This window comes from Bombina bombina, chromosome 1 (genome assembly GCF_027579735.1).
Source record: "Bombina bombina isolate aBomBom1 chromosome 1, aBomBom1.pri, whole genome shotgun sequence".
Classification (NCBI taxonomy): domain Eukaryota; kingdom Metazoa; phylum Chordata; class Amphibia; order Anura; family Bombinatoridae; genus Bombina; species Bombina bombina.
The window spans coordinates 431,706,541-431,729,426 of record NC_069499.1 but is presented as its reverse complement, the minus strand read 5'-3'; the positions used below and the strand labels follow the sequence as shown (position 1 = coordinate 431,729,426).

The 22,886-nt window shown below is 37.4% G+C and overlaps 1 protein-coding gene across 2 annotated transcripts in view; it reads left to right on the top strand.

Moving 5' to 3' along the window:
* COBLL1 (cordon-bleu WH2 repeat protein like 1) overlaps positions 1-22,886 on the top strand; it is a 365,721-nt gene that overhangs the window by 165,721 nt on the left and 177,114 nt on the right. For both annotated transcript variants that reach the window (XM_053698388.1, XM_053698389.1), the window contains one exon: positions 21,841-22,026. In XM_053698388.1, the coding sequence (XP_053554363.1) occupies positions 21,841-22,026 (186 nt within the window). The remainder of the gene's footprint in view (positions 1-21,840; positions 22,027-22,886) is intronic.

Below are 22,886 nucleotides of genomic sequence, written 5' to 3'. Positions count from 1 at the left end.
CTACGTCATCTTCCTATTGGCCTATCTGTGCATGCGTCCCATCTAATATTCATAACTTCAATGACAACGCTCTTGGCCGATTCGCGCATGCGCACATCGTTCATACCTGACTAGTTTTGGAGAGCAGCTGTATTGACAATCGCATGCGCATTGCGGTTCGAATCGTTTAGTTGCTCATGCGCAATTGTATGGCTCGTTGTGAACGCGCATATCTGATACGTATAGAGCGGGTGGGACCGCTCTATACGTAAAAACTGAAAAAGAAAGGAAGTATAAGATGGGAGGAGTCAAGACGAAAATGGTAGGATTATAATGTAATAAAAAAACGGCTAAATTGAATATTTTTATTAAAAAAAAAAAAAAAATAGCGACTGTTAATATAGATGGCGAGAATGAGTTAGTGTGTTGAAACGGTCCGAAATTTACTTTCACTTTAACTTCTTTATTAAACCTAACATACTCTAGATTTAGGAAAACCACTTATTTTATGACTGGCAAGGAGAACTGCTTACCCAAACTGCTTTATTTTTGTTAATTGAAAGGACTGTGTGAACTAAAGTATTGCACTTTTCAGACCAAAATATCTAAAGTTTTGACAAATGCTTACGGGTCTCCTCCTCTGTGTACGCGTGCACACGGCACAACAGTTTTTGAAACACACACACATCATTAGGAACTCAGGAATTCCCAATTGCCCTTTGTATAGTGCCAGTGCTTCAATATAATGTACCATTCAGCTGTTTTAGAGTATCACTGCAGGGGCGTGGACATCGGAGTATATATGTTGTATGTGTTTTTTCATTGTATTGTTTTAATCCTGACTACAATGATGGAGTTCTGGTCTTTGCTCTTAGTGATACCACTTTACAGCAAACCAATTCCTAGACACAATTGCTCATTCACCAACCGCAGAGCTGCAGCTACCGTTTTAGAGGAAGATGCAGGGTTTATAAACGTATCTAGTAAGGGGAGAAACAATGTTGAAATATTTCACAGTTAGCGCTCTTTGAAACTATACAGGTGAAAGACAAGAAAAACTCAAAGGAGGTAATTTGTAAGTAGCATGGCTTGAATGCAAATGAAAGTTGCCACATGCATTGGAGATGTAATAAGGAATACTGACCTTATTGAATTAAAGGCATATGCACAGCGCAGAAGTTACTGTGTTGTTTTAGTGACATGCTCCTCACAATTTGTGATTTTCAAGCTTTAAGATGTATATGGGTCGACCCTTCCCCACCAGCATGAGCTATTACTGCATAGTTTAGTCAAACGTTAAAGAGGGAGCGGGAACTCGACTGTGAATGTAATCTGTCTTTAGCTCACTGTCACATTAAGTAAAATGGGGTTTTCTTCTTAAATGGGGAAAGTCCACAGCTACATTTATTACTTTTGGGAAGTACAGAACTTGGCCACTAGGAGGAGGCAAAGACACCCCAGCCAAAGGCTTAAATACCTCCCCCACTTCCCTCATCCCCCAGTCAATCTTTGCCTTTTGTCACAGGCCCTGATCCTTGTCTTTGACTGGACGTTTTGGGGTTTTTCTGGGTCCTGATCTCTTAGATGGATCTGGACGGCCCAGTTTTACGGTTCCGGAACGTCCTTGTCTTCGGCGGGGTTTTCTTCTTTTAACAGAGAAGTGGAATTCTTTTGGGCCGGCTGATTCCTGTCAATCGGTAATGTCCTTTTGACGTCATCCTACAGCTTTATGATCCATGCCTGGGGGGGGGGGTGACCGGTTATGTTTGCGTCTCCCCTCCTTTTGGGGAAAGACTGGGCATACCACAGTATCTGCATGTGTGCCCCGAAGGTCCTTCTCTTCCTCTGTTCAGGGGGTCCTCCCTGCCTTGTGTGCAGGATGTTGTGTGACGGGTTGGATTCTGGTGTCATGCCGTTTCTGTAGTCTCAGTATGGGGTCTCCTTTTTTTGGGGGAGTACCCCTTCTATTGGGAAGGGAGCTGTGTCTGGGTTCTGGTACCTGAGCTCGTCCTTGGGGGGGTCTAGATCCCCTCCTCATTCCTGAGGGTCTTGGTGGCTCGGGGAATTTTTCATTCCCTTGTCCTTTTGGACTTTGCCAGTTGCTTTGGTGCTGGGTCCGTTACCTTGGAGTGGGGGGTCAGTGATCTGACAGCCCTGTTGAGCCTTGACAGCGTATCGTCGTTAGAGCCTTCCCTAAGTGGGAGGTTTCGCTGTGTTTCCTTCCCTCAGCAGGTAGCTCTTTCTCTGCTGGTGTTTGGGTGCTATCCTTTCCTCCCTGTCTTCTTGGGACTGACTTGCTCTGCACTTTTATTATTCAGAGTTTTTCCTCTGGGAGAGTCCTGGTGCAGATTCCTAGATTTGTTTAGCTAGTGTTGATGGTTCGCATCCGCTGAGACCTCTTTTGCAGAGGGAAGCCTGTGGCTTCCTCCAGGAGCATACTTAGTTATTGTGCTATTTTACAGCTCCGGGGGAGGGGGGGGGTTATTCCTCGGTCGCTCTATACTGAGTGCGGCTTTGCACCCTGTGTATGGAAGGGGGTCTATCTTGTCCCTCTAGGTTTCCAGGATTGGGGCGTTGCTTGGCCCCTTGAACTTCCATGCGGATTGCGGTCTGGGATTTTTCCTCCCTTATATCTGCTTGATCGGTAGTGTTTGTTCTCTATGCGTTTTTTTTTCCTGTTTCAACCTTGGTTGCGCTCTGGGAGTTATGTTCGGGGTTCTTTATTGCCCTAGTTGTTGTCCGGTGGTCCTTTTTGGTCTTCTTCTTTCTTCTTTCTTTCTTTCTTTCTTTCTTTCCTTCTTTCTTTCTTTCTTTCTTTCCTTCTTTCTTTCCTTCTTTCTTTCCTTCTTTCTTTCCTTCTTCTTTCCTTCTTCTTTCCTTCTTCTTTCTTTCTTTCCTTCTTTCTTTCTTTCTTTCTTCTTTCTTTCTTTCTTTCTTTCTTCTTTCTTCTTTCTTTCTTCTTCTTTCTTTCTTTCTTTCTTTCTTCTTTCTTCTTTCTTTCTTTCTTTCTTCTTTCTTCTTTCTTTCTTTCTTTCTTTCTTTCTTTCTTTCTTTCTTTCTTCTTTCTTTCTTCTTTCTTCTTTCTTTCTTTCTTCTTTCTTTCTTCTTTCTTCTTTCTTTCTTTCTTTCTTTCTTTCTTTCTTTCTTTCTTTCTTTCTTCTTTCTTTCTTTCTTTCTTCTTTCTTTCTTCTTTCTTTCTTTCTTTCTTCTTTCTTTCTTTCTTTCTTCTTTCTTTCTTCTTCTTTCTTCTTCTTTCTTCTTTCTTTCTTCTTCTTTCTTCTTTCTTTCTTTCTTCTTTCTTTCTTCTTTCTTTCTTCTTCTTTCTTCTTCTTTCTTCTTCTTTCTTCTTTCTTTCTTCTTTCTTTCTTCTTCTTTCTTCTTTCTTTCTTTCTTTCTTTCTTTCTTCTTTCTTTCTTTCTTTCTTTCTTCTTTCTTTCTTCTTTCTTTCTTCTTCTTTCTTCTTCTTTCTTCTTTCTTTCTTTCTTCTTTCTTTCTTCTTTCTTTCTTCTTCTTTCTTCTTCTTTCTTCTTCTTTCTTCTTCTTTCTTCCTTCTTTCTTCTTTCTTTCTTTCTTCTTTCTTCTTTCTTTCTTTCTTCTTTCTTTCTTCTTTCTTTCTTTCTTCTTCTTTCTTCTTTCCTTCTTCTTCTTTCTTCTTCTTTCTTCTTCTTTCTTCTTTCTTTCTTCTTTCTTTCTTCTTTCTTTCTTCTTCTTTCTTCTTTCTTTCTTCTTTCTTTCTTCTTCTTTCTTCTTCTTTCTTCTTCTTTCTTCTTCTTTCTTTCTTCTTCCTCGGGTCGGGGGTGCATTTCTGTGTGGTCTCGGAGCCTGCGGGACTTTGTCTACTCGGAGGCCTTTAGGCTTGTGGTCTCTAGCAAGGGTCTTGTTGGTCTTAACTGATGGACAGTTACTTGGTCCTTTCCATTTTTTTTGGGGTGATTTCAGGCTGTGGTGCCCTCAGAAGGGGCCGCCTCCTTGTACCCGCCCGTTTTGCATTCAGTGTCCTCTATAGCTTGGGTATTGTTTTCCCAAAAGTAATGAATGCAGCTGTGGACTCTCCCGTTTAAGAATAAAAACTGAAACTTAAATTATGCTTACCTGATCATTTTTGTTTTCTTCTGACGGGGAAAGTCCACAGCTTCCCGTCCCCGTTTCTATCTTTGCGGCGACCGTATTTTTTTTATTCTTCTTGAACCTTTTTTCACCCTGGTATTTCTCCTACTGTTCCTTGTTCCCTCGGCAGGATGACTGGGGGATGCGGGAAGTGGGGTAGGTATTTAAGCCTTTGGCTGGGGTGTCTTTGACTCCTCCTGGTGGAAGAGTTTCTGTATTTCCCAAAAGTAATGAATGCAGATGTGGACTCTCTCCGTCAGAAGAAAATAAAATTATCAGGTAAGCACATTGACAATCTAGTCTTAGTTATCTTCAAGATCCATTACTCCTGGGAATTACACTTCCCTGCCAAGAGCTCTTTAAAACCCCTGCCACCTCACTGGTAAATTGCTGGAGGAAGGGGAAGAATGAAGATGTGTATATTATATGTGTTGAGCCCCATTTCCCCTCAGAGTGCATTGTTTGATGGAGGGATGTTTTGTGAGTGAGTAGTTACATATTTTTTAAACTAAAGGGAATTAATCACACGCCTTCCATGTGTGTCACGGGGGGCTGGCCTTTGTCTCCCTCTCTTGGGTCATTGATATATTCCTATCCTCTGCTGAAATGTTTCTGCACTGATTTGGCTTCCTGATATTTTTTCCAGTAGATGCGTGCCTATAGGTAAGTAGTTTTTACTATTATATATGGGCACTCTATTAAGCCAGATTTTATTTTTTATTATTAAAGTTATTCCACTTTTTTTCTAAGTATATTTTTTAGCGTGCATCAGGTTTTTTTCTACCATCCTACCAGATCAGTGCCCACTTCTTCCTTCTTTTTTTTTTTTTTTTTTTTAGATTGAGGCTTCTGTTGACCAATTTTGAAAAGTAGCTTCTTTCACTTTATTGCATACTTTTACAAAATTCTATCGTTTTGATGTTATATTTTTTTTTGCTTCTTCTGAGGCAGCCTTTTGAAGGAAGTCCTTCACACAGTAGTTTTTCAAGTTTGACTACACTCAAGAATAAAATGGCGCACACATTTTAGCCACTTGGCCAAAAATTGCACAGGCATGTATATCATTATTTTTTTTATTATTTTTTTGTGCACTTTGCTCAAAAAACTTAGAGGGAACGTTGGTCCCTCCAGAGTTTTTGTATTTGAAGCACTAATTTCGGAAGGGATATATTTATCAGTTTCACACTATGGCTGCACACTTCCCTAAGCTGCTAACAAGTATGACATTAATGTATATTTACAGTGAGCCATTTGGCTGTGATCTCATACCTTTCTTGCCACTATCCACGTGCAAGAAGACTTTTTTTTTTATTGGAGGACATCATTTTCTATGCATACATAAGCTTGTATATATCAAACCATAAGCTTAGGGCATGTATCTTGCTAAATATTAAAAATAAGTTTACCAGCCATACGGCAACATTTTATGATTGGTATACTGCTGTAAACTTAAAATACAGCTTCATTACCTGTCCATGCTTTAGAATACGTGTTTCTCTTCCTATTTAAGTTACCATTACTGGCAAATAGGCATTTTTTATCTTTTTTCAAACTCTTAACCCATGTAGACCTATTAAAAAAAAAAAAATAGTATTTTGTACATAGGTGATGCACGGTGTAGTGTACCATTCTGCATAGGCTATATATTATAATGTTGTTAGAGTATTCCTATATATTGCCTGCCTGGGTGAAATACGGCTGTTATTTGGTTGCACAAATTGGCCTAGGACAACAAAACCCCTAAACGGTACCCTCTTTGTGTTTATATGAGTGCGAACATTATCCTGCCATCATAATTCTTTCTGAAATTGCCACATCACCAGCATCTATGTTAATATCTGTCTTCCCAGGGTTTGTTTACACTGAGCAAACAGAAATGTTGATGTAGCCATTTATGAACTGTAAATCTGTATAGGCAACGTTCTCATAAAAAAAAATGAAATAAAAAAAACATTACTGCATATGTTACATGTTAGCAAAAGGAAATGGAAAAAAAGAGGGCATCTGGGGATTCATGAACTATCACTGTAGTTGAGATGCTGCCAGTTAAATGTCTCTGCAGTTAGTAACAGCAAAATATATCTACTGTTTTTACATTTGGGGCATATTTGTAAAGGCTCAATAAGCTTATAGTTTGACCTCTGAACCGATACATTACTTTTTTATTCTGCTCTCAAGCTCACACAACCAATTTGAGTTCATGGTTGCATTGTCTGCCAAAAAGTTTCAAACGCTTGAATGGAATAACTCTCGTTTACATAAGAGCAGTATTAATAAAATATTTGTTACTAATACAGTTAGCGGCTACTAACAATATTCTGTTGTATATGTGAGAAAATAAATATTAAATGCTCTTTAAGTTTTACATACATATATTTTTTTCATACCCTTGTTCTTTATTTTCTGCACCTGAATATGAATACTATATATAATGAATATATATAGATCACACAAATAAGAAAAAACAGCACACACTAATATACATACAATAAATACAAATGATTGTGCAATCAAAGTATAAAAGCTCAATGTCTTCAAATAATGTTTAGTTCCTCTTCAATATAAGGAGAAACGGCAGCTCATAAAATAATCAACCGGTACCAGCACTGGAGCGCACAGAGAATCTCCTCATAGTGTAATCAGTTTTAATAAATGTTAAAAACCAGACATATAAAAACACAATCCCCCTTCAAGGTGGGTACTCACAAACTGGAACTTCAATCAGTATGAGGTAAGATACGCACGTTGCATACCGCAATGTGTGAGGTAAAGATGTCCAACTATAAAGATCTTGAAGGACGCTGGACGACCCACCAAACCTTGTAGTTATGCTGTGCAAATAAAGTCCACTGTGTCTGTGTGGTAGGATGTGTAATCCGGTATGTCCTGCTAAATCAAGTTTGTAGCAAATATCATATACAAACACTACAATGTAGCGTACTGAGCTGAACGGCGTCTAGCACTGTGACATAAAGTGGACTTTATATGTGTGTAATGTTATATATATATATATATATATATATATATATATATATATATATATATATATATATATATATATATATATAGTAAGAAAAAGTTGCTAGCAGCGGTTTTTAAAAGCAAAAAGTCTTTATTTGAAACAAGGGTAAAAACACTCCAGGAAAACATCACAGGTACGATCACAACATGAAGTCCGCTAACATGTTTCGGCCTGGGGCCGTAATCATAGCTACTGGACTATGCACCTGTGCACCTTAAAAAGCACCAGGATCACCCTGATTGGGTAAAAACAAAAGTACACATTGAGTACCTAAACAGAGAAATACTGCAATTCAATTAGAAATTTAAATTACAAAGCGCCTGTTACCAAAACTAATCCTGCAGAATCAACAAATACTAGAACAGTATATAGATACATGTTTGCTATATTAACTTAAGCGTTATACAAAAAAGGTAGCTAGCATCAGGAGAAAAAGAAAGAAAATAAATATAATACAGATCTTATGCGGTCTAATAATGTGCAGATCAGGATAGACTGATAATACAATACACAAGTATGATAGAGTACATTGCATCTGTAAGCTCGATTGAAAAAAAGTCAAAATTTAATAACCGGTGTACTACTGATTGCTGTACCTAGACCTATAATTTATGTTATTTCTCCTTCATTTCCTTTTCATCTGCAGATAAATCTAAAAAGAGGAAACCTAACTATATGCAAATACTGCTCATAACACTAAGGTGTACTGTGGCTACATATTCCCATATAAAAATGAGTGTTCAGAATGTCAGAACAGTGTAATTGTTCCATAATAAACTAAATTGGAAATACATGTACACAAATGTATCTAACTCTGTATAGAGAAGGGCTGTAGCATCTTGTAAACACCATACCCACCCTAGTGGTGAGTAAAAAATGAGCATGAAAATAGAAATGGAAAAACCCTATATGTATGTATAAACTGTTGGACATGATAGATAAAATGGATGAAAGGAGGGATATAGAGGCAGCCGCCGCAGAAGAGGGAACAATGTCCTAATTCACAATGTTTCATTGCCAAAAATTAATTAGATCATATTCTGAGTTTAGACCAGTAGGTACACGAGTCTGAAGCCTGAAGATCCAGAACATTTCCCTCTTCTGCAGCAGCCTATCCCTATCCCCTCCTCTTTGAGGGCAAGTAACCCGTTCAATGGCCTGCCATCTCAATGAATTAACACTGCTATGATGATTTTTGGCAAAGTGCTGCACCAATGGTGTAGATGCCGTGCCAGCTTGTATCGTAGACAAGTGATTGCGAATTCGGACTTTTACCTCAGTAGTGGTGAGCCCTATGTACTGTAAATGACAAAGGGTGCAACTCAAAACATAAACAACATATGTGGAGGTGCACTTGAGACAAGTTTAGATAGGGAACCTTTCACCTGTCACCTCAGATATAATACTGTCCGAAGGGAGGACAAATTCACATACCCTACATTTGAGGCATTTGAAGATGCCTCTATGTGTAAGCCAAGAGCTCTGTCGTGTACTTGTTTTTGGTAGAACTGACGGTGACAATAAGTTACCTAGAGTGCTTGTTTTTCTATAGGAGCACCGTAGTCCTTGGGAAATGCAATCTTCTAATTTGTCATCCGCAGCAAGGAAAGAAAAATGCCTTTTCACTATTCTACAAATTTCAGTATATTCCTGACTATATTCTGTGACAAAGGTCACTCCTTTGTGTTGACTCTCAGATTTATTATTTATGCTTTTAGTTGTATCCAAAATTTGTACCCTATCCAGCGCATCAACCTGATTTCTGGCTTTTTTTATCACATTGGAGCTGTAGCCCCTGCTTTTTAGTTTATTAGTTAAGTCCTGAGATTGTTCAACATATTTATCAGGTAGTGTACAGTTGCGTTTAACCCTAATAAACTGTCCTTTTGCCACAGCATAGGGTACATGCTTAGGGTGACAGCTGCTCACATGGAGCAGAGTGTTCCCGGCTATAGGCTTCCTGTAAATCTCAGTCAGGACCTTTCCATTATCTGTACCTTTGATGGTGATATCCAAAAAGTTAACCTCACATTTGCTTAATTCGTAAGTAAATTTGATTCCAATATTATTGGAATTCAAATACCCAATGAAAGATGTAAACTGTGATTCATTCCCTTTCCATACAAGTAACAAATAGTCAATAAAACGAACGTAAAAGCAAATCAAATGCTTGTAGGGATTACCATCTCCAAAGACGTGGGACAGCTCCCACCAACCCATAAAAAGGTTGGCATAGGAGGGGGCAAACTTGGCCCCCATGGCTGTCCCACGTCTCTGGAGATAGAATCTGTCTTCAAAGGAAAAATAATTGTGAGTAAGCAAAAACTTTAATACTCTGAGTATAAAGCAACAAAAATCTGTAGAAAAATCCGTATAGTGCTCCAGAAAAAAACCTACCGCTGTTAAACCCTCCTTGTGGGGAATAGAGGAGTACAAAGCTACTTCATCAATGGTTGCCCACTTGTGGCACTCACTCTTCCATTTAAATTCATCAAGAACACTGATTACATCTTTAGTGTCTTGGATATAGCTATGCAAGTTTTGTACCAATGGTTGAAGAAGGCTATCAACCCATTGTGAAACATGTTCCAGCAAGCAGTTTATACCGCTAACTATTGGTCGACCCCTGACATCTGTCAGGAACTTGTGGACCTTGGGTAAGTGGTGGAAGATGGGCACCACCGGGTTATCAACAACCAAGAACTCAAAGGTTTTTCGGTCATAGTGCCCATCCTCCAACCCATCATCCAAAATACCCAATAGTTCCTTCTTGAATGTAGCAGTCGGATCTCTATCCAATGGAATATAATCCTCAATGTTGTTAAGCTGGCGTAGTGCCTCATTTACATAGTCTACCTTATCCAAGACCACGACAGAGCCCCCCTTATCAGCTGTACGTATGACAATATTTTTATTCTCTTGGAGCTCCTTAAGGGCAGCTCTCTCAGACCTGGATAGATTTGGAGTCTGGTAAACAACTGAATCTTTGAGTTTAATGAGATCACGCTCCACCCTTTTAAAGAAAGTCTCAAGGGTGGAACCCCAATTATGGATGGGATAAAACTCTGATTTATTTTGGAAACCACTCAAAGCATTGGTACATTGTTTACTTGTCTTTGTCAAGGAATCATGTGATAAACTTTCCAAATTTATTAAATCACATGTTTCATCAAAAGTGAGTCTATTTAATTTTGAGGCACGTGTTGGCCGTATAAGCTGATAGTCAGTATTGTCTTCCTGTCTAGATTGTTGGGGTTCAGTGTAGAAATGTCTCTGAAGGGTCATATTGCATATAAGTTTATTTACATCGAGAATAGTATTAAAAACATTAAAGTGATTAGTTGGTGCAAAATTCAAGCCATGACTGAGTAGAGAAATTTGTGAGTCTGCATGGATGTGAGGAGATTGTTTACAGGCAGCATAAAACAACTAACCTGTCTAACAACTAACAACTAACCTGTCTGAAAACACAGACAGGTTAGTTGTTTTATGCTGCCTGTAAACAATCTCCTCACATCCATGCAATCTGCTGTACTATTTGACTACATAACACTTCTGAAGTAACGCTTTGGTGCTGAGTTGAGCACAGGACATTATCCATACAACAGCGACACCCAATGGTACCTCCCCCACTGGATCATTGGAACTGTGAAGCATTCTGACTTGTGACATCACCAGAGTAAACAGAGTTCCAGAAGAGTGGGAACAAAGCGGTGTCCGAGAACCGCCAACAGTGGTTTAAGATTACCACTCACTAAAGAGAGCACAAGGATTTTTGGAAGGTTCTACTATCAGTATTCCAAGACACAAAAGGCTGTATACTGGGAGACCCAGGTTATCGTTTTACATCTATTCTACAGGAGGTGCCTTGCCCATCTATGAAAGTACTACATTCTTACCTCATTTGATTGAGGTTCTTTGAAGTAAGTGTACATCCAATAGGGGATTATCGTTTGAAGATTGTGTTCTCTACATTTGATGTGCTCTGGATCATTCCATCTTCATTTTATTTTTACTACATTTTGTATTGTTCTATCCTTATATTGTCACAATATTACTGTGTATTATATTTGCTGTGTTCTCTAGCTTGGGTTCTCTGCACCACCCTGCTTCTTCCTACTTTTATATATATATATATATATATATATATATATATATATATATATATATATATATATATATTCTAGAAGCTTTGACTACCAATTCTATAGAACATGGCTGTGGAAGTGGAGGACGTTTATACAGTTTTTTTCAATATCTACTAAGAAACTTTGAAATAAGATGCTAAACAGATTTAATTGGCTATTGTCTCTTATACAATCCACAAAGGTAGTAGTGGATCTTAGGTCCCACATACTACAGCTCTGCTAAACCAGCAGGTAGAATCTCACTTATATTCTGAACAGCTTATTTTGGAGGAAGATTCTGCTTTGTTAAGTTGTGGGGAGAAACCTGCCTGTCTGCCTTTTACCCCCATGGGGAGGGATGGGGCCGGCCCTCTCGGGGGGATGTTACTCCAACGCTGCTATTAGAGGAAGATTCCTCACAGACAGCTTATAGCTAGAAAAGCCCTCAAAGGAACCTGAAACAGACCAAGGACCGTGGATGAGTAAGACCATATCTACTTCCCCCACTGCCTGGCAAGACTTGCCAGTCTGAGGGTATAATTTAGCATTGGATAAAAGAGTATTATCTAGCCTGGGTCTGGTGAAGAAACCACCGTCAGTAAGTGGGATCTGATCTCTGGTACCAGGATACAAATGCAACTGAGCCTGTTGAAATAAAGAATATAGTCTCGTTAAAATGCAATATATTGATCTTTACATAAGCTATTGCTATTATAGTACTTTATGTATACACTTCTTTGTTGCTTGTTGCAAGGACCTCCCTCATTTCACTTACATACAGCTTTTATTATGGCAGGCTGCTATTTATGTCCACAATATATGTTGTTTTTGATATATACAAGGGCTCAAAACATATCTTCCAGCTGACATATGCCACCAAAATACATATCTTGTCTATTTAAGCTCATTTCTAGGTGATATACATTCAGGTGGAGCACATCATGCATTTAAGCTAGCTTTGTTTGAGATATACACATACATATAAACACACATAATTCACCACTGCTATTTTTTAAAAAAAATATTTATTCATTGCATTAAAAAAACAGACTTCCTTCTCATACATATATTTAGTTTACAGTTGATGTTAAATATTGAAAGGTTTTAATTTTTTCTCTGTGTATAAGTCAAGGGTCCAAGAGTGTCCCTATCATCATTTTAACAAACCTATGTATCATACTGTTGGTATTATAGGTCCTAGAGACGCCTTACTAAGTCCAGGTAGAAGAAAATCTTGTCTGTCTTCTGTTATTATTGTAAAAGCACTGTACAGGTTACAATTATATTGATATTATATGTGCCCTTTAAATATATATGTACTTGCAGATGCTCTTAGGAAATGGGGAGCAGGTATTCTTGTTACTTGAAAATTGTATCTCTTTGTAAGTTTCTGGTTGTACTCTATTTTTACAGTACATTTGTCAGAGTTTGTAACAGACTTTTGTGTATTTTAAAATGTTTACATGTACCTGTCACCCTTAAAAATGGTCTCTCAATAAAAAAACAAAAACACATTTTTTGCAACTCTTTTAACTTCAGTAAATAATGAAACAACCTTAAAGGGACAGTATACTGTAAAATAGTTTTTCCCTTAATGTGTTTACAATTGCTTTTTATATCAACTGCAGAGTAAAAAATGTATGAAAATTAGCTTTTTAATGTTTATTTCTGTATATTAAAGCTCTGATTTTGTGTTTTGAAGCCACAGCCTAATAAAATAGGTTGAGCTTGTAGATATAATCAGATCTCATTACTGTATCACATTGTGCATATATACCTGCTTCTTTATATTATATCTGTCCTTAAAACAATCACCAATACTTTGAGAGAACAATGGAAAATCAACATTTTATTACGTTATCTCTGCTTTATCACACTGGGAGTGTAATTTCTTCTGCTGGCTGTGTTTACAAAGCTTATCTATAGCTGGTACGCGCGGCCACAAACTTTCAGAATAGGTGGGGATACCACATGCCAAATTAACAATTTCAAATGCCAATATAAGGGTAAAGGAGCTACTTGTAAACAATTTAATACACTCCAGCAGGTAAAGTGGATCATTGGAAACAAATTAAAGGGGAGAACATTTTTGAGTAAACTGTCCCTTTAATTGTGCTAATTTAGGAACTCTGGTTGGTACTCTGTGGAATAAAAGTACAAAGTGCTTTCTTTAGGCATCAAGATATACAAATAGTATAGGCATGCAGCCCCTTATTTGGGATACCCCACCGCGTTCAATATTCTCTTTCACAAAAGATGAATCGGACAAGTACAGCTTTACTCTAGACTTTCTGTCTTTGTGCATATACTGTTGTTATGCCTTGATGACAAAACAAAGAACCCTTTTTTATCATTATATCACACAGTGCAGGTCTGAGTTTCTGACTAACTGTCTTTGCCTGAAATTTGCTTCAAAGGTCACACTTTGCGTCATATGAGATTGTGGAATGACAGATGTTCTGTCACCATCACCTCAACATCCAATATATTGAGACTGAATTTTAATTGACTCTCCCCTTCTGTCAACACACTAACACCTGAAATTTTCATCACAGTCAGCAATTCCACAAAAACCCTTTTAACCCATATCGGCAGCCTTGAAGTGTTACCCTGCCCTGTTCTTTTACCCCCAGCATCAAAACTTTCTTTAAATCCTTCCACCTTCCTCTAGGAAACATTGCTAAAATATGTCCATTCCTCACTTTAAACACAAAGCACATTCAGATCCATTCATCTGATCCATCCATTTCATCTCATGATGCCATTTTAATATGTTTACCTCTCAACAGACTGTTTCCACAAAATTTCCTAAAAGCTTCTGCCAGGCTTATGCACTTCAACAAGTATTCCTCATCTGCTGCTCTGCTTTGTCATTCCCTGCACAGGCTTTCACTATTTTCCAGGATAAAACTCAAAATTCTGTCTTTTACTTACAAAACCATTCACAGCAATAGACTCCCAATAACATTTTAAACCTCTCTATTACATACTCTCCAAACAACCTCCTTCACTTACTTTCTGACATAAGTCTCTCAGTCACTCTCATCACCACTTTCCACTACCATCTGTAGGACTTCTCTTGGGCAGCATGTATTTTGTGGAACGCTTTTCATCCATCTTTAAAGTACTCCACACATTTTGAATACTTACATCCACAAATAAAGCCTATCTCTTGAGAAAAGCCTCTCACCTAAGTTTTATCTTTTTATCAAAGACCAATTATTCAAACCAACAATGCCTCATCCTGGTCGCACTATGTCCTACAATCAGCTTTAACCACAAACTACTTTCCCACCATTTGTCTCTATTGCCACTTTAGATTCTAAGCTGTCTATCGAGCAGGACCCATAATCTTTCTGTCCCAGTCAGACTTCTGTGTCTTGTCTTATTCATTGTGCTACCTGTATGGAGCTGTGGAATATACTGGTTCATTACAAATAAATATGATGATAACAATAATGATAATACAGGTGGCCCTCGTTTTACAACGGTTCATTTTACACCGTTTCAAAATAACAACCTTTTTTTCCAGTCATGTGACTGCTATTGAAAAGCATTGAGAAGCAGTGCATTTATTAAAATAGCCAGTCGGTGAAGCTGTCTGCTTGTGTTGCAGCAAAGCCAAGCAAGCTGAAATTAATCAGTTTAACCAGACCTGAGCTATTGAGCAGATTTCAAAGGAACAAGATCTTCCTGTCTATAACTCAGTCCAGATTGGAATGCAAAGAAAGAACTGTTTGCAGAAAAAATGCAAGTGAAGTCTGTGTTGTGTGATTATTTTATTAGGTTTATAATGCTCTTTAGCAAATGTTTTTGTTCATTTAACTTAGTTTAATTATATATTCTGTGTTGTGTGATTATTTTATTAGGTTTATAATGCTGCCTAGCATTTAAAGTCTTCATTTCAAAGCTTTAAAAATAATGTATTAGGTGTTACTTATGACAATTTTGAGAGGGGCCTGGAACCTAGCTCCCTCACTTCCCATTGACTTACATTATAAACTGGGTTTCAATTTACAACGGTTTCGATTTACAATCATTCCTTCTGGAACCTAACCCCGGCGTAAACTGAGGGCTACCTGTATACCAATAATGGAGGTTGCAAGCAACAAGGTATGCTATTGACATAGATCTAAGGATTGGTTTGGCAGTTGTTGAGGAGCTCTTTGGTATTTTGACAAAATAGTGCTCTACTGCAGCAGTTTATTTTGAGGACCCAGAAATTTAGAGACAAATTAAAGGCATATGAAACCCAAAAATTGTCTTTTTTTGTGATTTAGACAGAGCATACAGTTTTTAAAAAAAAGTTTCTAATGTAAGTTCTGTTATCAAATTTGCTTTGTTCCCATGGTAGTCTTTTTTGTAGAGATACTAGGTAGGTGTCTGGAGCACTACATAGCAGGAGATAGTGCTGCCATCTAGTGCTCTTGCTAATAGATAACATTCTTGCACGCTCCTGAGCTTGTCCTTGCTTTTTTTTACAAAAGACACCAAAAGAATGAAGAACATTTAATAATAGAAGTAAATTAGAAAGTTGTTTAAAATTGTATGCTCTATCTGAATCATAAAAGAAAAAATGTGGGTTTCATGTCCAAAGCAATTTGATTTGAAGTGTGTGTCACATTGTGATTTCATTATTATTAGTGGCTGATTGGATTCTCACTATATCATAGCCATAATTCTTCACAATTATTTACTGACTTGTGGTTTACTTTAGTTTGTTTTATTGTAGCTTTTCTGTGCGTGGGACACCTTTTGTTGTGGGACTTTTATGAGTGACAACACAACATTGTCATCAAAAAGACTCCAATAAAGTTATGTGTAAATACTTGGTATAACTAACATTTTTAATAATGTGACGTCTAAAACAAATGCACACTGTTTCCCTACTGAGTAGGGCTGGGCGATATGGGAAAAAATAGAAATCGCAATTTTAGACCAAAAAAATTTCGATTGCGATTTAAAAAATAAATAAATAACTGTTAAACATACGTTTCTCACTAAAAAATGCATTAAACTGTACAGAATCTTAAAGTACATATTTCTCATTGACCAATACAGGCTGACAGATTTAAAATATACATCGAAAAATGCACCGAAATGGAAATTCTGGATCGAAACCGAACCCAAAAATCCAGGATACCGAAAACCTGTACCGAAAATGTCGTTTTTTTTTTTTTTTTCCTTTCTTTTTTTGTGTGTGTGTGTGTATATATGTATATGTATGTATGTATGTATGTATATATATATATATACATACATACATACATACATACATACATACATACATATACACACACACACACACACACACACACACACATATACATACACACACACATGTGTATATATATATATTTGCAATATGCATAAATTTGGGCACCCCAACAGAAATATTTCATCAATATTTAGTAGAGCCTCCTTTAACAGAAATAACAGCCTCTAGACGCTTCCTATAGCCTGTAATGAGTGTCTGTCTGGATGAAGGTTTTGTGGACCATTCCTCCTTGCAAAACATCTCCAGTTCAGTTAGGTTTGATGGTTGCCGAGCATGGACAGCCTGCTTTAAATCACCCCACAGATTTTCAATGATATTCAGGTCTGGGGCCTGGAATGGCTTTCCAGAACATTGTACTTGTTCCTCTGCATAAATGCCAGAGTAGATTTTGAGCAGTGTTTTGGGTCGTTGTTTTATTGCAATATCCAACCACGGTGTAACTTTAACTTTGTGATTGATTCCTCAACATTATTCTCAAGTATCTGCTGATATTTAGTGGAATCTTAGATACCTTCAACTTTAACAAGATTTCCAGTACCGGCACTGGCCACACAGCCCCACAGCATGATTGAACATCCTCCAAATTTTACTGTGGGTAGCAAGTGTTTGTCTTGGAACGCTGTGTATGTTTGCCGCTATGCATAACACCCCTTGTTATGACCAAATAACTCAATCTTTGTTTCATCAGTCCACAACACCTTCTTCCAAAATGAAGCTGGCTTGTCCAAATGTGTGTTTGCATACCTCAAGCGACTCTGTTTGTGGCGTGTGTGCAGAAAAGGCTTCTACCGCATCACTCTTTTATACAGCTTCTCCTTGTACAAAGTGCGCTGAATTGTTGAACGATGCACAGTGACACTATCTGCAGCAAGATAATGTTGTAGGTCTTTGGAGGTGGTCTGTCGGCTGTTTTTGACTGTTCTCACCATCCTTTGCCTCTCCGATATTTTCCTTTGCCTGCCACTTCTGGCCTTAACAAGAACTGTGCATGTGGTCTTCCATTTCCTCACTATGTTCCTAACAGTTCACAGCGCTGCAGAATCTGTTGGCGCTCTACAAATAGATGATGATGATGATAATAATAACAACAACAGTGGACACTGACAGCTTAAATCTCAGCAATATCTTTTTGTAGCCTTCCCCTAAACCATAATGTTGAACAATCTTTTCAGGTCATTTGAGAGTTGTTTTGAGGCCCCCATGTTACCACTCTTCAGAGGAGAGTCAAAGAGAATAATAACTTGCAATTGGCCCCCTTAAATACCTTTTCTCATGATTGGATGCACCTGTCTATGAAGTTCAAGGCTTAGTTACATGTATTTAAATCAACAAAATGACAAGGGTGCCCAAATTTATGCACCTGTCTAATTTTGTTTGGATACATATTGCACATTTTCTGTTAATCCAATAAACCTCATTTCACTACTGAAAGAAATATATATTTCTTAAAACCCTATAATACTGTTATATATATGAGTAGTTAGTCTGTTTTGCGGCAGTGCTAACATCTTTCACACATTGCAGAAAATGTTAATTCTTTGTATAGCAGATGCTTTAAATATACCTGTCTTGGGGTCTGTTTGTCAGAAATAAATTAGAACAAAACAAACGGTGACATTTTCAAATTCCCAAGATTCCACTTTAACTGAAGAAAGGCAAATGACATAGCCTATCCCCTGGATACTCTGACAGGAGTGTACATAAGTGTGAGATATTCCTTATTAATACCGAGGTAAAACCGATTTATAAATGCATGCAGAGTGCAGACTCAGCAAATCCTCCTGCTTTGTATGTGAGCTGTTAACAGGAGCACTAAAGGAAGCAAATGCTGTGCAAGGATGGGGTTAAATCTTATTAATAATTACTAAGATTATAGAGTGCTCCACAAGGTTCTGGTTCCGATGTCAGGGTTACGCTTTCCCCTGTTAGCTCAGGCTGTACACGAACCTAGTGATCATGCAGAAGGTGGTCCAGGAGTCCAGACAGCCATTGTAAGAGGGGAGAGAAGGTGCTTGGGAGAGAGACCCTTTTTTGGGGGGCAGCGGAGGGCTAGCCTATATGAGCCCCCTCCTTTACATCATAGGGGGCTAAAAATCACATACTCTCGCAGTTTTTAAATTGCAGCGATTAATCGCAGTTTTAAATCGCATATGTGATTAACCTTGCAGCCCTACTACTGAGTAAATGTACCTTATATTTATTTCCTTTTCTGTATGTGAAGAATGAAGCATTTTCATATAATCCTTGAATAAGTCCAGTGCTGTTTTTATATTTTGTATAAAAATAAGGAATAAATAAAAATACACTTTGGCTTTGCCCTTTTAGTAACACATTATTTAAGCGATCTTTTCCCTCAGCTCTAGAAGCTCATCTGATGATGCATTGTGCTTGACCTGGGTTTTTCTATAAGCTACTTTAATGCTGTAGACTGATCAGTGTAATAACCTGCACTAGATGGCAATACTTGGCTTCTTATAACGATTTCAGTGGTGCACCATGATTCAGATAGGGCATACGATTTTTAAATAACTTTCCAATTGACTTTAATCTTTAAATTTGCTTTGTTCCCTTAGTGGTATTTTTGAAAAGCTAAACCTAGGCAGGCTCAAACTGATTTCTAAAACCGTTGAAAACTGCCTCTTAGCTCAGAGCATTTTGAAAGTTTTTCCCAGTTAGACAGTACTAGTTCATGTGTGTGATATAGATAACATTGTGCTCACTCCCATGGAGTTATTTAGGAGTCTGCACTGATTAGTTAAACTGTATGTCTGTCAAAAGCACTGATATAAGGGGGCAGTCTGCAGAGGCTTAGATACAAGGCAATCACATAGGTAAAACATACATTAATATACTTGTGTTGGTTATGCAAAACTGGGGAATGGGTAATAAAGGGATTAGCTATCTTTTTTTTTAAACAATAAACATTCTGGTGTAGACTGTCCCTTTAAGACAATATTGAACTAACATTAGTTAATATTAAATGTTTGTTGTACAAAGTATCATTTAATCAATTTCTGTTAAGTTATTCAATTTTTACATTGGATAGCTTAAAGGGCCACTGTAATTAAATATTTTCTATGCCTGTTACTAACTAACTACCCCAAATACGCTTTTTATCAATAGCATTTCATTAACATATCTCTACCGTATATCAGAAATCTTGTCTGCAAATTTAATTGTTTTCCAAACCCACTCCGTGGGTATCCTTTGCTCTGTACCAATCCGTTTACAATACCTAGGTTTCAAAATGGCGCTTTAAACACAAAGTTATTGGTTTAAGTATTTTGAGCATGCAGTGCTGAAAATAGTGGGCAGGATAACGTGACATCATCGGCGAATAAAAGATATAACTTTTAGAGCGTTATGAAACTTTGTTTTGGAGAAAATATAGGTCAGTAGGTTTTAATTGATGTTTATTAACTTTAATATGTTAGTTGTTTAGCTTAAAAATTATAACAGAAAGTAATCCTTTAAGTAACATAAATGACAGAAAATGTTAAATATAATGCTAAGTATTCCACTGGCCCCACCCGACTACTTCATAATGCCACCCGGCTGGCTAAATATTTGTTATAAATAAATAATGTACATTTATAGATCTGTGGAAAATTTGCACTCTGAGTCTCTGCCTGAACTTTTGTTTTTACCCACACTGAATTACAGATCATTTTTTTTTACAGTACATAACAATTGGCATAATTATTATTACTGCTACTGCAAAACATACTTTGGACTTTTAGTTTGTTAAAAAGCAACAGTCAATCAATTTTACGTAATGTATTTTAGATTTAAACTTAATTAGAAAATTATATCTAGACAAACAAATTGGTCATGATTAAAGGGCTATTATAGTAAAAAAATAAATACATGCGTTTGTCTGTTAGAGCATGTAATTTTATAACTATTGATCACCCAGGAGCCACACAGAACCTCTGATCACTGGCAGAAACTGCCGCTGACCCAATCAGCATTGCTATTCTCACAACCCAGCTGTATATTGTGATGTCTGGAGTTAAATGGACATGAGACAACATTTTTCTTTTATAATTTGAATAGAACATACGTTTTAAGCAACTTTCCAGTTTACTTCTATTATCAAATGTACTTCAATCTCTTGGTATCCTTTAAGAAGCAGCAATGCACTACTGTGAGCTAGTTGAATGCAGTGAGTCGGCCAATAAAAATATGCATGTATGTGCAGTAACCAATCGGCAGTTATCACCCTGCAGTGCATTGCTACTTCTGAGCCTAACCAAGTATTCTTTTCAACAAAAGATACCAGGAAAACAAACCAAATTAGGCAATATAATTAAATTACAAAGTTATTTAAAATAGTATGCTGAATCTGAATTATAAAAGAAAAATGTTCGGTTTCATGTCCCTTTAAGTGGGCAAAGTAAAGTATAATTCAAAGTTTTTTATTTTTGTTTCTTTTTTCTATGTATTACTAAACATTTTGGGCCACATTGCGAATGGGGCGCTAATAGTTACGCGTGTTTATTGCGGGGGGTTTCCGCTCGTATTACATGGACTTTAATATACAGGAAAATAAATTCATTATTTCATCCACTTAAAGGATATTAAAGTCAATATTTTACTTTGCTACATCTAAATGAGGGGCATTTTAACAGTATATTAACAGTATAACAGTATATTTGTCTTGGGGAAAAAATGTCCTTGGGCGTTTTGTGTGTGTCACTGATGCTATGGAAGTTGGTCTTGTCAGCCAGTGATCAGTTTGAAATATTATGGTCTAGATTACAAGTAGAGTGCACAGGATAAATAATCAGCCATTACAAATGGCTGGTTATTGCTACTGCAAGCTCGCGGTAGCAATTGGCACTCAGAAAATTAACCAGAGATCAGATCTCTGGTTATTTTTCAAAAAGTGTCCCAAATGCCCCCAAAACAGAGAGGGTCTTTTATTTTTTTGGGAAAAATTTTAGTCCCCCCCCCCCCAATAAAAAATATTCATATATATTTAAAAATTGCTGCACTACTCAACCCCTTTGCTGCGCTTAGGTTCTGTGCCATGTATGACAGCATCAGAACGAGGCTCCCATTGGAGCCTATGGAATCGCGCTCTCCTGAGCGCAATGCTTCTGTGCAATTTAGCATTGCACCTAACTCGTAATACCAGTGCACATTAGTGTGCGCTGGTATTACTCAGTTGACCAAAAATATTGCTTTAGCGTAAGTGATAATTTGCGCTCTACTCGCAATCTGGCCCTGTGTGTTCAATGCCTTTGAGCTAGTGAAAAAAATAAAGCTGAAATAATTTCAGTTCCATGTTTATTTTTTTTTAATTATAATTTATTTATTTTAAGGAAAAAAGCCAAAGGAAAAGCACCTCTTCCTCCAGGAGACGCAAAAAACAGCGAGAGTTCCCCATCTTTTGATTCAGCGGATATCACTCATTTTAACATGGAACAGAAAGAGAACATAGATAGAGATGTTGAACTTACAGTAGTTCTTCCAGGGGAGAGGACAACATCCACCATTGTTAGTGGCAGGTAAGAAACATCAAACTTACACTGATAGTGTTGTTGACATGGGTGTGGGATCTTGGTGATTGTTTACATTTGTATTTAAAGGGACACTGTACCCAAATTTATTCTTTCATGATTTAGATAGAGCATGCAATTTTAAACAGCTATTGTCAAATTTTCTTTATTCACTTGGTATTTTTATTTGAAAAGCAAGAATTTAAGTTTAGATGCCGGCCCATTTTTGGTGAACAACCTGGGTTGTCCTTGCTGATTGGACAGCACCAATAAACAAGTGCTGTCCATGGTTCTGAACCACAAATTGGCTGGCTCCTTAGCTTAGATGTCGTCTTTTTCAAATAAAGAAAGCAAGAGAACGAAGAAAAATTGATAATAGGAGTAAATTAGAAAGTTGCTAAAAATTGCTTGCTCTATTTGAATCACAAAAGAAAAAATTTGGGTTCAGTGCCCCTTTAATATTGTCAGCTTCAAGTACATGAATATACTATAGATAGGTCCCTAACGCTACAATTCATATTTCAAATTTATGTGACATTTCAAGCTGTGATTTATTGTATATTGAAATTCAAAAATAGATATCAGTACTGAAAATGTCATATCAACTGATATAATACCAAAAAAGCAATTACAGATTTGTTTCCTAATTTCTCCAACATAGGTGTGTCCGGTCCACGGCGTCATCCTTACTTGTGGGATATTCTCTTCCCCAACAGGAAATGGCAAAGAGCCCAGCAAAGCTGGTCACATGATCCCTCCTAGGCTCCGCCTACCCCAGTCATTCTCTTTGCCGTTGTACAGGCAACATCTCCACGGAGATGGCTTAGAGTTTTTTAGTGTTTAACTGTAGTTTTTATTATTCAATCAAG